Source organism: Tetranychus urticae, chromosome 1 (genome assembly GCF_039701765.1).
Source record: "Tetranychus urticae isolate SD_2017Ah chromosome 1, NJAU_TeUrti_SD_1.0, whole genome shotgun sequence".
NCBI lineage: Eukaryota > Metazoa > Arthropoda > Arachnida > Trombidiformes > Tetranychidae > Tetranychus > Tetranychus urticae.
In genome coordinates this window covers 4,611,012-4,625,551 of record NC_142958.1, presented here as the reverse complement: position 1 = coordinate 4,625,551, position 14,540 = coordinate 4,611,012, and the positions used below count along the sequence as shown (strand labels likewise).

The following is a 14,540-nucleotide window of genomic DNA, read 5'->3' as shown; positions in this document are numbered from 1 at the left end:
AACTTATTGCGATGTTGTTATTGAAATTCATATTTTACATTCAAATCATATAACATTTATATTTATCATGAATGTAATATGTATTCAACAAGTTTTCAGATGAGAAAACATTGAATAGAAGAAGTTAAAGTGTCATGTTTTTTTGATAACAAAAAATGATTTTCCTCTGAACTTTGAAGTTATCATGAATTCCTATGAGAATTTTCATTTTTGAATATTTTTTCTTGTAATATTTTTCCTCATTTCATATTTACATTAACATAAGCAAATTGATGAGAGTCAAGACTTTGGATTGAACCAATTGTTGGTTAACAATTGAATAAATTGCCAATCATTTATATCATTGTTAACATCAAGGTCCATTTTCATGTCTACATGATCATTAAATTGGTAATGGCTATTGTTAACCATTAGACCGGTTCATTTTATTAATATTATGATTTATTTGGGTTTCTTTTGATTTCTGGTTTTATCTTTAAGCTGATTTAAGATTTGGTTAAAGTACAATAGATTAATTGTGGTCATTTCACAATTGAGATTAACCTTGATTTAAAAATTGACAAATTGGTTGGTGAGTAAATCTTTGAACCAGATTTCAATGTTAATGTGAGTGACACTTATTACGCTTTTTTTACCAGAATGGAAAGTTTGAACCAGAAAAGGCACCAAAATACCAGAAAGTCAACTCATGCGGTTTAACGTCTACAGTTGATTCAAAAGGTTAAACAATTGCTTTGACAATAAAAGCTTGATGTATTAATAGCTTGTAATTGTAAACCAGAAAAAGGTTTGCTCAAAAATCTGGTAACTTAAGCGATCTAATTTGAAATTGGTTTTCCCGTTTGATTAGGCCCAATTGAACTTATACAGTTTAACCATTTTAATTGAGACAAATTATGTGTCAATGTTTCATAATCTTGATTTGATTAATTGCTGAATTAACAGGCCTTAACAAGAATCTTAAATTGAAATCTGAAATTGAACCAATGAGTAAGTTGACACTCGGAGCATAAAAAAGGTAGAAACAAAAAACACAAGAAAAGAACCAACAATTGATCAATTTTTTGCAATCACAATTGAGTTAAATGAAATTTAATTTCTCAATCAGCTGGATTATTATTAGCATTATTATTACAATCAAAGTTGATCAAGAAAAACAGTGTTTTTAGATTCAATATTAAAAGCGTAAAACAATGAAAGTGTTGCTAAGTTGGTAACAAAGGTTAAGCTATGGCTGGTAAGAGGTTAAAACGTTGAGTCTGCGTCTAAACTGAATTGCTGGTTTGATTTACAATAAACAATTATTTTAATCATAATCACCATCATTATTATTTTACTCTTAATTTCACCTATTCTGTAGTTCGATTAATCTGTTTATACTTTGTAATCATTTGTTGCTCAAACTCAACTTATCTTGTGACTCCATTTTTTTGTCAGTTGTCAGTTTAAAATCAAATCTTGATTCAACGTTAATGTTACTCAGAGTTTACTGAAGAGTGTCTAATTATTAAGATTATTGGGATTATTTTTGTTTACTTTCTATCTGTCTGAATTCAGTTCTGTTGACTCAAGTTGACTCTTTTTTGGCAAATAAGTGATTCACTTGGTTTACCCAGTAAATAGTTACAATAATCATAATCTAATTAGACCAGTTATTGTTGATTTTATTTTGCTATTAATATTTGTGAAACAGAAACAAAAATTGCTGTTAACTTAATACCTTGATTAGTTTCATTTGGTACGGAAGTGTAAAACATCAACATAATTCATTCAAAGCAGTCAATTTTCTCCATTATCATCATCATAGCCATCATTATCATCAGCGTTTCATTCAAACGCTCGCATTTCACTCTCTCAACAATTTGTTGAGAAACAAAAAAGTTGTCGTTGTTTATGTTATTTATTTGATTTGTTTACTTCCTCACCTTTGCCTTCTCTAGTTTCATTTCTTTGATTTTGTTTCCATCGGATTCTCATTCGAATTCAAATGTTTAATATTTACAAAGTAAGTTTGTTTTCCATTATTTTAAAACAATTTGTAACTGTGTTAAAGTAAATGTTAGAGTAAAAGTTGATTTTTTATTGGTGAAGTTATGCGGTGAAATTTGTGTCCGATGGATATCTTATTGAAATAATATTGTGTGAATGCAAAATGTTCATTGTCATTGTGGTTTCGTGCGTTGGACATTAGATTCACAGATGATATAAACAAAAAGCCACTCTGCTTTGACCGATACTCATTGTTACAGTTTGCGAAGGTACAGAAGGTTATGTACATCTAGAGGGTAATGTACAAGAAGAGACACTAAATATCGTTTCGCTTAATCTGCTAACCTATCTTGGCATTTCAACAACGCGATGAGTTCAGTTATTTGTATTGAATGTATATTCAGTTTGATAATTTTGAACATTTGATTGTTAATTTTTTTAAAAAAATACAAAATAGATACATGACAAGAAATTTTTCGATGGATATATCAAAAAGGTTGCCATTTTCTGACTGCTGCAAATTAGTCTATGCCATTTGGACATCTTGAAACATCACAGAGCTTGGATGCTTGATTTTCGCTTTCTTGTTATTCTCTCATTTCTCCGTCTTCTTCTTCTTCCTCTTCGACTCCTTTTACGTATAGTACATTGTTACATCGGATCAAAATTTCACCAATATTTCCAACAAAATTACCACCAACAAATTCCTCTGCATTGGCCAACTATCAAAAGATATAGTTTTTGAACGATTAATTGGTAATGAAAAATCATAGAATTTTATTCTTAGATTATCTAATGAGTAAAATAATCAATAAATAAGTACATAACAGTTAGACTTACCTGTAAATTCATATAGTTGTCGGTACTAACAAGGTAACCTTTATATTCCATACCCCATTTCAGTTTGACAACAACTGCTTTACCAGTTAAACCATTAAGAAATGGTTTAGGATTCAAAGGCATTAATGAAGAAGCCATTTTAATAAATAATTAGTGTTAATTGTAGACACAAAAATAAGTATTACTAGATTAAATATTATTTAAATTGAATTTAATACTGAAGTAGCATGCACTTTTTTACCAAAACCCGGTAATCAAAACAATGTAAACATTTCTCTAGTATCTATTAACTCCATCTAGGAGCGAAGAATAATATTAACGATCTCTTCCATAGGAAAATTAATTCTGAATTTAGAGCAAATTTCTGACGCAGATTATAATAATTTGTCAATTATCAATTATCATTTGCATGATTTCAGTGCTTAAGCATGAACTAGTTCATTTATAATTCATTATTTTACGCTGTCTATTATTTTAGCAGTTATAACCAATTACACTGATTAAAAATAAATTATTATGCGACATTTTGTTAACAAGCAATCAATTCGATTACTATCACCTACAAAATGTCGTCGAGTTTGTTATCCCATTCAATTACCGGGTTCAAATGAGGTAAATGTTATAATTGTAGAACCGTCCAATCGTTAAAGGCTGGTAAACTTAAATCAAAAGATGAAAATTGACTCCAATATAAATTATTATACACTAATGCACAAAATGAAAAAGATAAGGAAGTTAAATGGATTGTTTTACAATTATGTTTATTTCATTGTTTCACTTTAATTAAATCCTTGTTATCGAATTAGCTGTACCTTTCATTATTTGATATCTTTTTAATATTTAAAGCTTAAGTAACAAATTAGTTTTAACCTAACTATCTAAATATTAGTCACACAATAAAAAAATGTATTGAGACGAAAGTAAGATTGAAAGTTGAAAATCACAAAAATACTGTCTTTTACAAATCTGGTTCTATTCTGATTTTTCTGATTCTCTATTTTTATTGTCTTTTTTACAGATGAATCACATTTTCCTCTTAATTTTTCTCTCAATTTTGTCTGCAAACATTGCAGCACCTACAAACAAACAGCCAAAAGCAGAACAAGCTTCATCAGCTAATAATCAAAATACAAATTCATTTACTCCTTTGGTAACTGGAAACGGAAACCATGGAAGTCAATCCAAAGAAGGAGCCCAGGACAAGTCACAAGGCAATGATGCGTTCAATAAAGGTCAAGTGTTTGAATTTTCCTATTCAACTAACCATCAAGAGCCACAGGATTCATTCAGAGCAAATGTAGGTGAAGATAAACAAGAAACAATCGTGGCAAATGGATCTGACAATTTCGCTGACCATGAACTTGCTCGACAAGCGCTACCTAAGTTTTTTAGCTACACAAATGGAGCCCTTAACGAAAATTCAAGTGATCCTGGATTGAGTATTAAACAGTTTGAGGAAGCTTTCAAATCATCAACAAGTGGAACGAGTGAAAATCCAACACTTGCCACTTTTCAACCGGCTCTTGGTGAAGTAGCTTCAGCATCTTATTTCAGTTATGCACCACCCTCAGTGCCTCCTTTCATGAGAATGGGCTTCAGTGAAAGTGAAATTGACGATGATATAGATGATGATTCTCTTGATAATGGTGATCTTGATTTCAAACCAAGCAGTCCCAAGAAGCTGGAGCGATCATCAGATTACAAGGACGATGGTGAATCTGAACAAGATCCAAAAGTTAAAATGGTTCAGGTTTTAATGGGAAGACGAAACGAGAAAGGTAAACCATGGGGAACCAAAACTACTTTAGTATATCGGGATCCAAAAGATGCAAACAATTACATGCAGGTTACCGAAGTAAAGATGAGTGTAAAGAGTAAAAAGGATAGACCTGAAGCGGCTGGTGATGAAGTTTCCAAAGTCAGTAAAAGTAGTTTCCATGGATCAAGATATTCAAATCAACCTTCACTAAGTTATGGTGGAGATTTTTTAGAGCTCAATGAACCACCAGAACCATCTTTCTAAGTTGAATATTCTTGAAAAGAAAATAAATTGACAAAAAAATGAAAATATTATGTAACTCGATATGTAAAGTGTGTTGTTTTTGGCATTGTATTGTCCCTATATTTTGTTAATATTTCGCCAGAGTCATTTTAAAGACAATTTCTGGAAAACATAATGTAAAATGTGTTGAGCATTAAAAACACTATTTTCTTTAAAAAACATCATTTCTTTCAATATCAATCAAAACCGGAGCGAATAAGACAAGTTAAGTAATGATAATTTGAAATTTTAATGAAGATATTTTAGAAAGTTAAGATTCTTCCATTGGCATTCTGTCGGTGGAATTTTCATCTGCCTCATCAGTTTCAATATTTTCAGAATCGTTGGAGCCGTTGCCGTTGCCATTGCTATCATTTGTATTCGATGAAATGTTATCAGAGTTAGCATCTGAGGTTGTAGGTTCGGGTGTCTTATTGTTCTCGTGGTTATTTGTCGGTGCGTTGTTAGAGTCTGGTTCGACACGAGATGATCTAGCCATATTGTTTTTGGCTAACGAGCTGTTGCCATTATAATTTTCCTTTGGTCCTGAAGGTTTAGAGGGCTGATTATTAGACATGTCTTTCGATTTATTGGGTCCCATTACTGAAGCCATTATAGATTGATTACCAGGTTCAACTTTAAAAGCTACTTGGAGGAAAAATTGTTTTGAATCTTTATTCCAAAGAGTCCAAAACTTATCTTCACTTTTGTCCACTTCTCGACTCGGAACTTTAAAGCCTATAGTTTCATATGGTTCAGCAGCAAATAAAACATATTGCCAACGTCTATCAGGAGGCTCAATTTTTTGCTCATAAGCGGACATAAATCGATGACGGGGAACAATCCCATCAGTAATCTCAGGATAATCAACCTAAAAATAAAAGAGTAAAATATTGAATTAGACACATCCACTCGAAATGAATCAAATGAAAACAAAATGAATGAGTTTACCTGAAATAAGAGAGATTGTTGTCCAGTTTCTTGATCTAACTGTTTAGTAACTCTGTAACCAGGTCTTCCAATTTTTACAAATTTTCTAATGTCGGTTCTTGGTTTGGCAGGCGCTGGTAAAGCTGGTGAATCTTTCGAATCTTTAGCCTGTCTTCGAGCTAAATTTGTTTGATGTTTTTTACCCTGAGTATGGGCCAAGTAAGAACCTTCATTATTGTGAAGAGTTAGACACAATTTACATTCATAAGAACCAAGATGATTTTTCATAAAATATGGATCTTTTTGTAAGTCGATTGATTCTAAGGCTAACTGCCTTAATCTTTCTCTCCTCTCTCTATTTGTTTCAGACCAACTGGCAACACCACCACTGCCAGTTTTCCCTCCAGGTCTGTGTTGGAAATCCATGGTGTAACTAGATAATAAGAGTAAGCTTATAAACAAGGTAAAAAATCTAATGCAAAGATAAATTACAATAACCACCGATTGAAATTAATAAAGACAAAATGTAAACAATTTTTGTTCTGGACTCCAATTTTCCGCATAAAACACACCGGCACCTATTAGTAAAAAAAGATACTATAATAAATGAATTTATCGCCAGCGTAAGGCGCGAAATACTAAATCCAGAAAAGTTATTTTTCTTGAACATTTTGATGACATTTCAATTTCAACAAGAAAATATTTTTTAGCTCTATCAATTTGATCGATTCACAGCGATCTTGCTAATATTATTAGATTCCCTATAAGTACAAGAAAAAAACTTGAATACTTTATTTTGATAGGAAATATATTTTAGAACAATTTTATTTTATTTTTTGGCATTTCCAAGACTTTTTAAGCAAAAATAAAATAAATTGTGTCATTTTATAGCTTCATAAATTAATCGTGAAAGCTATCGTTGACAGCAATAGATGCGGGTTACAAAATGAAATGAAATGACAAATAACGAGGAAACAAAATTGTATACGAATATGTGAATAGCATCGGGAGTTTGATCCTTGATTTTCGTGTCCTTGTTATTCTCTCATTTCTCCGTCCTCTTCTTCTTCTTCTTCGACCCCTTTCACGTATAGTACATTGTTGCATCGAATCAAAATTTCACCAATATTTCCAACAAAGTTACCACCAACAAATTCCTCTGCATTGGCCAACTATCAAAAGACACAATATACAAAATAAAATGAAATTAGTAGCTTATAGATACTTGTGCCTGAAAATATAATCGAGAATTTTATTTATTTAGATTATCTATTAAGTAGCAAACAATAATTTAATAAGACTTACCTGTAAATTCATATAGTTGTCGGTACTAACAAGGTAACCTTTATATTCCATACCCCATTTCAGTTTGACAACAACTGCCTTACCAGTTAAACCATTAAGAAATGGTTTAGGATTCAAAGGCATTAATGAAGAAGCCATTTTAATATATAATTAGCGTTGATTGTAGACACAAAAATAGGTATTACTAGATTAAATGTAATTTAAATTGAATTTAATACTGAAGTAGCATGCACTTTTTACGAAAACCCGGTAATCAAAACAATGTAAACATTTCTCTAGTATCTATTAACTCCATCTGTGAGAGCAGAAAAGCAGTTTTCGATTGTAAATTAGTTTATTCGTTTCATCTTACTTTCTTTTTCTTATTATATTTGTCTCTCCACTATATTTGCTTAAAGTTATTCAGTAGATCTTTACCTGCTATTTAAGATACTTTCAAATAGGAATCTTGTTAATCTTAGGACTATTTATTGTAAGCTCTTTAAGCGCTCAATGATTGTTATCACGAATATTGGCTTAATTTTTTATTTACACTTTCCACACTGATTCTTGTAAACACTTTATACTTTTTTAATGGTCAGTTCCAGTAAAGTGAATGACTTTTCAATGTAACATTTTTGCTTAAATATGCACCGAATATTAGCTGGATATTCATTAAGATGTAAGGAGAGTAAAAGTATTAGTATACAAGTGTCAATTTATTACTTTTTGTTCAATAAATTGTATAAATACATAAACTACACGGTTTTTACAAATTTTGCTAAACTGATAAGACAACAGTTACCCGTTGTAATCTTGCAGAATATCACCCATATGCTCGTTGTGTTTCTTGAATGTCCTAGGTTTCTTCGAAGTGGGCTTTTTCCTCCTTTGAATTGGGTTGACAGGTTTACCACCAATATCTTTCATTGAGGTAATACCATGTTTCTCTAAATACTCTTCAATTTTTGCATCATCTAAACCATCGACAGCAACACTTCTCCAAAGTTTTTGAAAGTCTTCGTCAACTTTAAAATGAATGGAACGATCATTGTAATATAAAATTTTCTTTTTATCCGTAGGTCTAGTAAGTATTATTATGGCTTCTCCAAGAGCTTTTATACACCTATCAGCATTAGGAAGTGACTCTTGTATATCCTCCAATGCGATACCTCCCATTCCTCTTTGGTCATATTTATCCAACAATCGTAGTAAAGACTTTTTATCTTTCAAAGGGAAAATTGGCTTATAAAAATATTTCTCTCCGTCCTCTGTAATATCCACCTTAGGATTGTTCCTAAGCGCTTCAGTGGCTAGCCATTGTCGCTGTCTTGGTGCCAAATCCAATTGGTTAGTTTCGTCCAACATTTCCTCAAGAGTAAGCGGTTCATTATCACCATCAAGATATCTTTGCTTCATGTACTTGACAATTTTAGCAAGGCAAGCAAAATTAGCATTTGATGTCGGTTTAAATTTTTTGAAGTCGAAGGATTTCTCTATTACAGGAGCAGGAGCACTTTTACGACTCTTCTTATTTGATTCTTTTCCTCCATCATGCACAGAACTAGCTGGCCTTTTTACTTCAATAGCAGGTGTGGATATAGCTTTCTTCTTGAAAGCTTCCCTGGCTTTCAATAAGGCAGGATCCATGATGAATTGTATTGACTCAAACTTAATTTAAACTAAGAAGCAAAGCACTATAGAATGACAAGATAATGAAATAAACAATTTAAAATTTACTTGATTACAATAAATTCAATTTATGAATGAGCATTTTGTGATGATGACAACTGACTGGGAAACCTCAGATTAGTCAGAGTGGCTACAAATCGGTTTACTCTTTAAACCGATAAAAAAGATATGCGCCATCTTGTGATGAAAATTTGCTGCGCATGCCAATTCGCTAAAGAGTTTAAATGAAACGCAAATTATACAATTATTTAATTATACTGACCTCTCTTAATTGATTAAAATGTTTAAATCATTGATTTTAAGTGCCTCTACCTATCCTGTGAGAATTTTATCTCTAGGCTCACCACAGTTGGTGTCAAATCGCTGGTTCTCCAGTGGTAATAACAATGACAAGGACAATTATGTTGAATCTTGTGAATCTACTGAACCTCCAATACCAATGTATCAACGTTTCAATGAAAGTATCGAAGTGAAACGAGCTCGTTTACTTTACCAGAGTCGCAAAAGAGGTATGCTTGAGAACGATTTAATTCTTAGTACTTTCGCCCATCGCTATTTGAATACATTTGATGCCCAGCAGTTGGATGTTTATGACAGTCTCATCAACGGACCTTCAAATGACTGGGATCTCTTTTATTGGGTAGTCGGAAAAAAGGAAACCCCACCAGCTTTTGAGAACCCGATCATGGATCTGCTCAAGGAACACGCTAAAAATCATGCAAGAGAGAATAGAACTCGACAACCACCACTCTATTAAAAGCTCTATGTTGTATCTCAATGAGTCTTATTAACATCAACAACGCTTCAAAAGCTTGTAATTGTAAATTTTGTTGTGAAGTTTCAAAATATTCTGTAAACAATGTAACAAAAAAATAATAATCCCGATTCATTGCTTAGAATTCTAGTGTTTAAGTAACACTAAAAAATGTAATATTTATCCTGTTTATAGTTATCAAGGAAAACTAATTTCAGAAACAATGAATTAAATTAAGATTATTTAGTATTTACTTGTATCACGAATAATGAATTTGTGTGTCAAATCATTGAATAAAACTGTAATAACACGTCAGAATATTATGTATTATTTAGATGAGACAAAATAATTACAAAATTCAACAAAATAACTTTTAAGTTTATAATTGGTAAATGAGTATGATAAATGGGTTGAATGAAGAAAACAATTAATTAATTGAGAAAAATGGTGATGATGATGAGGTGACGATAGAAATATATGAAGAAATGTACACAATTTACATGTAGAAGAGCGAGTTCAAAGGATAATTTGAAAATTGTTTCAACATTAATCTCAGTTCAACTGAAATCAGAATCAGATCTCATTGTGTAGACACTTCAAAGCGTACAAATAATTGATATTTTTTCATAGCAGACTTCCTATGAATCAAAAAAAGATTATATTAAAGACATTAAATTGCATAACTTTTGCTATGCAAATGAAAAATGTTCCCAGAATAAAGTACAGGAGCTGCAATATTTTCTATAATAGATAGATTTGTTTTCTGTACAAAACAATTGACATCAACTATTTAAATTAAATTTGACTGTCCGGGTGTTGGCATATAATTTAAATTATTTAAATTATTTGTATTAAAAGCGGCGTTGATTAAAAGATCTTCTCCTTTCGAGAAATCTTTCGTTTCCTTTGTAGTTATCCTCCATTGTCGGTCTCCTTAAAAAGTGGTGATTATTAGAATTAGTTACCCTGTAAAAAACAATTAAATGAATGATTAGAAAGTTAGTTACAATGAAATGTAATTAAAAGTAATGACTTACCTTTGATCGTTTTGATAATTTTTCAAAGGGCTTATCGCATAATTTGTTTCATCGAGACAAATTCTATCATCATCTGTTGAAATTATAAGTGACTTTAGTTATTTCCAAAAAGAATGACTTTGATTATTTCAACAATAATTTACATACCTTTGTGATTATCACGATTTTTCTTTTTGGGTATCCTATATCCAATAAGAGCCGAAGCTCTAGTTATAACAGAATTATTTACAATTTTATCTTCTTTGATGGATTCCGGGCTTGGCTTTGAATTCAAGCTTATTTGATTATTCTTATCACTTTTGGTTATACTTTTCTCTCTTAAAGTGTTTCCAATCGATTCTGATTTGGGGGAAGTCTGGTTCGCTGGTACACTTTTATTACGAAGTGGCAAGGAAGCTGAGATTGGTGACCCGTTCACATTTGTTTGTCCAACATGATTTTTAGTGTGAGATCCATTGAAAAAACCTTTACCATTTTTAGCTTTTTGATGGAGCTGTTGTTGAGGAGACTGCGGCGTTTTACCATTATCACTGCTCTCACTTCGTCTTTGAGGATAAAATTTCAAATATGGATTTGGCCTATGTCTTCTTAGCTTTTCAATACTATCGTTTCTCATCATATTCTTTAACTGTTTAATCAACACTTTAGGTTTATTCTTGTCTCTAGTATCCCAGTCATCGTATATTACACTTGTGTTAATAATTTCCTTAGCGAGTTTCAATCTCTCTTCAGGTGTTGAGTTTGTCTTGAAACTAGGTGAAGTGCTTGTTGCCCCAGATTGCTCATCTGAGTTTGGAAGAGGAGAACCTGTAGCAAAAGCAATAGCTTGTTCGATTGCTGATTGATGAGTTTTGACCCAGTTACATTTTATCTTCTCGCGGCGACACAACATATAACTTAAATTACGAATACGTTCCAGGTCTACTCGGAATCTCAGAATACCAGCATGCTGTTGAAGCTTCAACCTCTCCAGAGAAGTTGCATTTATCATTCTAATGAGAGGTGATCCATAATTAGAGACTCTTTTCATCTTCCAATATTGCAAAACAAGATCAATATATAGGCCCAAAACATCTTTAGAAGCTTGTGGAAATTCAGACATTAGCATAGGCAAAAACTGTAATTTAACAAAAATTTAAAGAGATACAAAATAATATTATTAAGATGTAAGAGGACGTTTTCAATGGTTTTCAACTAACCTCATGATTGATTTGTGTAATGTCAATATATTTCCAAAATTCGTTGCATGGGTCATCACTCTCACTCTCATTCAGAATAATATCTGATTCTGATTTTTCGTCTTTTAGAGCTTCACTTGAGCTGCAAGGAAAAAGAAAAGTAAGATTAGTAAACTAGATAAGCTACTAGATGATAAATACTAACCTGTCAGCATTTTCATTATCTTTAGATCCATTTTTGTTAGAATGTTTGGAGCAGTAGGATCTCAATTTAACACCTTTTCTATCATCAACAGCCATTACATTCATTTTAAGTTTGGCATTGAATGCACATGTTACGTGGTAAGCTATTTTACATGAGTTGATCTACAAATAAACAGTAAAAATAAGAAGTAGAAAATTAATGACATTGCATAACATTAAACGAAAAACTTGAGTTGTGTAAATTACTAACCGAACATTGGATAGGAGCACCCTTCTTTATTTTACATATAGAACACACAAGATTTAATCTTGTTTGAGATATTTGTTTAATTTTAGTGATTGGTTCCATCGATTTCACACATCCAATATTTACCTAATTAAACAAAGACAAAGATGGTAAAAATTAAGTGATGGGGATACTCTTGGCGAAATATTTATTAAGTGCATAATCACTTACCTCTGGTATCCATAGAGCACAAGCAACATGGGCCCATTCACCGGGTTGCGAGGTGGGTTTCAACGCACCCCCAGTATTGGGACACAACACACAAGGTAAATCTTTTTTATAACCTAATTCTTTGCAAGGTCGACATAACCATTCACCGTCAGGAATATGAGTGATACCATAGCAAGCTTGGTGGACACAGATATTACATGAGTCACAAAAAACCATTTCATTTCCATCTTCAGCGTCGGGACTAAATAAATGAATAAAATATAACGAGAGATTAACACCAAAGTAAAAAAAGATAGATAACATATAACATTGGATTGATAGTCATGGAAAATAGATAAAGCATGTTATTACCTTCTACAAACATCACATAAAACGTGATCGTCATATTCAATCCCAACTTGTTTGGCCTTCATATTGCGAGCACATTGGTGTTCAAGTTCATTAATGAGATCTTCGACAAATTTCTCTGGTAGCCTGATTGATTCATCAGATTCTTGGAGCGTTTGTAACCAAGCTAAGTCTAATAGGTCTAGTTCATATTGACCATAAACCTCTAGATCCGTTTCGGTAGACTAAAAAGGATAACGGAAAAGACAAATAATTAGTTAAAAGCATGAAACCGGTGAATAAGGTGCCAAGTTTTGCACAATAACATTGAAATGGGTCATCAATTTAGGTGATTGAGAGATGCATAGAAAGAGATAAGGAATTTAGAGGTGAAATAATGAGATATGGTAGATAGATAGGAGTTCAACAGATGTTATAAAAATCTATAAATACCTCATTTATTTTTTTGACGGGTTTCACTTTATTTGTGTCTTGAGGAGATGAGTCATCTTCAGTTTTGAGACATCTATAACTAGGTTCTGGAAGGGATTCAGGGTTCACAGGTACTTGCACTCCTTTTTCCCATTCCTCTTTCCAAGAGTCAGTTATTAGGATATAATCTTCACGTGAAAGTTGTTCCCCATCAGCCATTTTCATAGCTGATATGAGATCCTTGCGGAACAACTCGGCTGGTTTTTTAACGTAACCATAATTATAGATACGATTTTTATTAAGAGATGAGACATCTCCCATTATTGCAGATATATCTAGAAAAAAATGGAATAAAAACAAAACAAAAATAAGAACAATATTAACGGAAATGAAGCAAGAAAACAAAAGAACGTGGATAAAGAAAGGTTTCCCTCCAAATGGCCTGGGTAGCGGTACCTTTTTTGAACTTCTTTTTGCCATCCTCCTTCTCCTCATTTGGGAAAAGCAAACCCATTTTACTAGCTCGTTTACCTATGGATAACACAAAACAAGAAACATAGGAGAGTGAGTTTAAGTAAAACCAAATGACAACAGAGGCTGATATACAAATGTATAATTAGTATTCAAGGTAAACTAAGGTATAATGGTTTCATGCACAGTTATTTAAGAGATCAGCTCATTACAATCAAGGTGGCAACATAGCTGATCACATCTTAGCCTAATAAATATCAATCAGTATAGCAAAACTAACTATGCCCAATGTAGAAGGCCTGATGTTAATGATTGGCCAAGCATATTGAGAAATTGCTATTGGTACTATTTAATGATTATTAAAAGAACCAGAGATCAGTAAGAATCAGTCGGTGATGAGACTTTATCAAAGAATCTTGAGAAATTAGAAAACAGAGAGAAAGACAAAGATCATAAACAGAAACAACGGATAGAAACACAAAAAGAGAAAGAGAAAGAGAGAAAAACTGCCAACCAAGAGTAAGAGAAATAGAAAGAGAGACAGAAAAAAACAGAAATAAAAGTGAACACATAAATAGATTAAGAATGAAAGGAGACTTACCTAATGAATTACCATCATTTCTGTTAGCACTAATCATCCTAAATGGATGATATTAAAGGTCAAATGTTAAGCCAGTTACTACCGGAGAAACACAATCAGAAATTAGAGTACAATTTCAATTAAATCCAACATTATTCTTTCACTTTTTCTAGTCTTTCTTTCTCTCTTACTCTACCTTCATTCACTTCTTACTCAGGGGTCGTCTTCAAATAACATCATGCTACATTCAAGATTTTGTTTATTTTACTATTGGCGGGTAACATTGAAAATTCCAACTCAGCAAAAGGATTCTTACAGTAGAAC

At 32.2% G+C, this 14,540-nt stretch overlaps 7 protein-coding genes across 9 annotated transcripts; 2 read left to right on the top strand and 5 right to left on the bottom strand.

The window, feature by feature from the left end:
* Positions 1-1,313: 1,313 nt before the first annotated feature.
* On the top strand, positions 1,314-4,912 carry LOC107368750 (uncharacterized). Of its 2 annotated transcripts, none has more exons than XM_015936629.3 (2): positions 1,314-2,005; positions 3,848-4,912. In XM_015936629.3, the coding sequence occupies exons 1-2, from the start codon at positions 1,988-1,990 to the stop codon at positions 4,850-4,852; spliced, it is 1,023 nt and encodes a 340-aa protein (XP_015792115.2). In that variant the 5' UTR covers positions 1,314-1,987; the 3' UTR covers positions 4,853-4,912. The 2 variants fall into 2 exon arrangements, with proteins under 2 accessions (XP_015792115.2, XP_089122055.1); XM_089265929.1 differs by lacking the exon at positions 1,314-2,005 and adding an exon at positions 2,605-2,745.
* LOC107368768 (small nuclear ribonucleoprotein F) lies at positions 2,364-3,070 on the bottom strand. Its single transcript, XM_015936652.3, has 2 exons — positions 2,830-3,070; positions 2,364-2,711 (listed from the first exon to the last, which is right to left on the bottom strand). Exons 1-2 carry the CDS (start codon positions 2,965-2,967, stop codon positions 2,577-2,579), a joined length of 273 nt encoding a protein of 90 aa, XP_015792138.1. The 5' UTR covers positions 2,968-3,070; the 3' UTR covers positions 2,364-2,576.
* A 189-nt stretch (positions 4,913-5,101) lies between the features above and the next one.
* Positions 5,102-6,349, bottom strand: Sf3a2 (splicing factor 3a subunit 2). Its single transcript, XM_015936641.3, has 2 exons — positions 5,822-6,349; positions 5,102-5,741 (listed from the first exon to the last, which is right to left on the bottom strand). Exons 1-2 carry the CDS (start codon positions 6,224-6,226, stop codon positions 5,142-5,144), a joined length of 1,005 nt encoding a protein of 334 aa, XP_015792127.1. The 5' UTR covers positions 6,227-6,349; the 3' UTR covers positions 5,102-5,141.
* A 258-nt stretch (positions 6,350-6,607) lies between these two features.
* LOC107360048 (small nuclear ribonucleoprotein F) lies at positions 6,608-7,343 on the bottom strand. The gene is made up of 2 exons (XM_015926672.3): positions 7,106-7,343; positions 6,608-6,972 (listed from the first exon to the last, which is right to left on the bottom strand). Exons 1-2 carry the CDS (start codon positions 7,241-7,243, stop codon positions 6,838-6,840), a joined length of 273 nt encoding a protein of 90 aa, XP_015782158.1. The 5' UTR covers positions 7,244-7,343; the 3' UTR covers positions 6,608-6,837.
* Positions 7,344-7,784: 441 nt separating this feature from the next.
* Positions 7,785-8,893, bottom strand: TfIIEbeta (transcription factor IIEbeta). Its single transcript, XM_015934400.2, has one exon. It carries the CDS (start codon positions 8,732-8,734, stop codon positions 7,886-7,888), a length of 849 nt encoding a protein of 282 aa, XP_015789886.1. The 5' UTR covers positions 8,735-8,893; the 3' UTR covers positions 7,785-7,885.
* Positions 8,894-8,934: 41 nt separating this feature from the next.
* Positions 8,935-9,783, top strand: LOC107366772 (succinate dehydrogenase assembly factor 2, mitochondrial). Its single transcript, XM_015934411.3, has one exon. The coding sequence runs from the start codon at positions 9,057-9,059 to the stop codon at positions 9,531-9,533; it is 477 nt and encodes a 158-aa protein (XP_015789897.2). The 5' UTR covers positions 8,935-9,056; the 3' UTR covers positions 9,534-9,783.
* A 52-nt stretch (positions 9,784-9,835) lies between these two features.
* On the bottom strand, positions 9,836-14,443 carry LOC107366747 (protein Jade-1). Of its 2 annotated transcripts, none has more exons than XM_015934382.3 (11): positions 14,238-14,443; positions 13,622-13,696; positions 13,187-13,500; positions 12,758-12,978; positions 12,407-12,647; positions 12,200-12,322; positions 11,951-12,111; positions 11,767-11,887; positions 10,715-11,684; positions 10,568-10,640; positions 9,836-10,496 (listed from the first exon to the last, which is right to left on the bottom strand). In XM_015934382.3, exons 1-11 carry the CDS (start codon positions 14,272-14,274, stop codon positions 10,382-10,384), a joined length of 2,451 nt encoding a protein of 816 aa, XP_015789868.1. In that variant the 5' UTR covers positions 14,275-14,443; the 3' UTR covers positions 9,836-10,381. The 2 variants fall into 2 exon arrangements, with proteins under 2 accessions (XP_015789868.1, XP_015789876.1); XM_015934390.3 differs by lacking the exon at positions 14,238-14,443 and adding an exon at positions 13,917-14,126.
* Between the last annotated feature and the right edge of the window lie 97 nt (positions 14,444-14,540).

Excerpts from the sequence above, each read along its gene's own strand:
- LOC107368768 (XM_015936652.3), bottom strand. The coding sequence starts at position 2,967 with ATGGCTTCTTCATTAATGCCTTTGAATCCTAAACCATTTCTTAATGGT. Across the intron at positions 2,712-2,829 it reads ACAACTATATGAATTTACAG|TTGGCCAATGCAGAGGAATT; the intron begins GTAAGTCTAACT and ends ATCTTTTGATAG.
- Sf3a2 (XM_015936641.3), bottom strand. The coding sequence starts at position 6,226 with ATGGATTTCCAACACAGACCTGGAGGGAAAACTGGCAGTGGTGGTGTT. Across the intron at positions 5,742-5,821 it reads AACAATCTCTCTTATTTCAG|GTTGATTATCCTGAGATTAC; the intron begins GTAAACTCATTC and ends TTTTATTTTTAG.
- LOC107360048 (XM_015926672.3), bottom strand. The coding sequence starts at position 7,243 with ATGGCTTCTTCATTAATGCCTTTGAATCCTAAACCATTTCTTAATGGT. Across the intron at positions 6,973-7,105 it reads ACAACTATATGAATTTACAG|TTGGCCAATGCAGAGGAATT; the intron begins GTAAGTCTTATT and ends GTCTTTTGATAG.
- TfIIEbeta (XM_015934400.2), bottom strand. The coding sequence starts at position 8,734 with ATGGATCCTGCCTTATTGAAAGCCAGGGAAGCTTTCAAGAAGAAAGCT.
- LOC107366772 (XM_015934411.3), top strand. The coding sequence starts at position 9,057 with ATGTTTAAATCATTGATTTTAAGTGCCTCTACCTATCCTGTGAGAATT.
- LOC107366747 (XM_015934382.3), bottom strand. The coding sequence starts at position 14,274 with ATGATTAGTGCTAACAGAAATGATGGTAATTCATTAG. Across the intron at positions 12,323-12,406 it reads GTGCTCTATGGATACCAGAG|GTAAATATTGGATGTGTGAA; the intron begins GTAAGTGATTAT and ends TTGTTTAATTAG. Across the intron at positions 10,641-10,714 it reads AAATCGTGATAATCACAAAG|ATGATGATAGAATTTGTCTC; the intron begins GTATGTAAATTA and ends TAATTTCAACAG.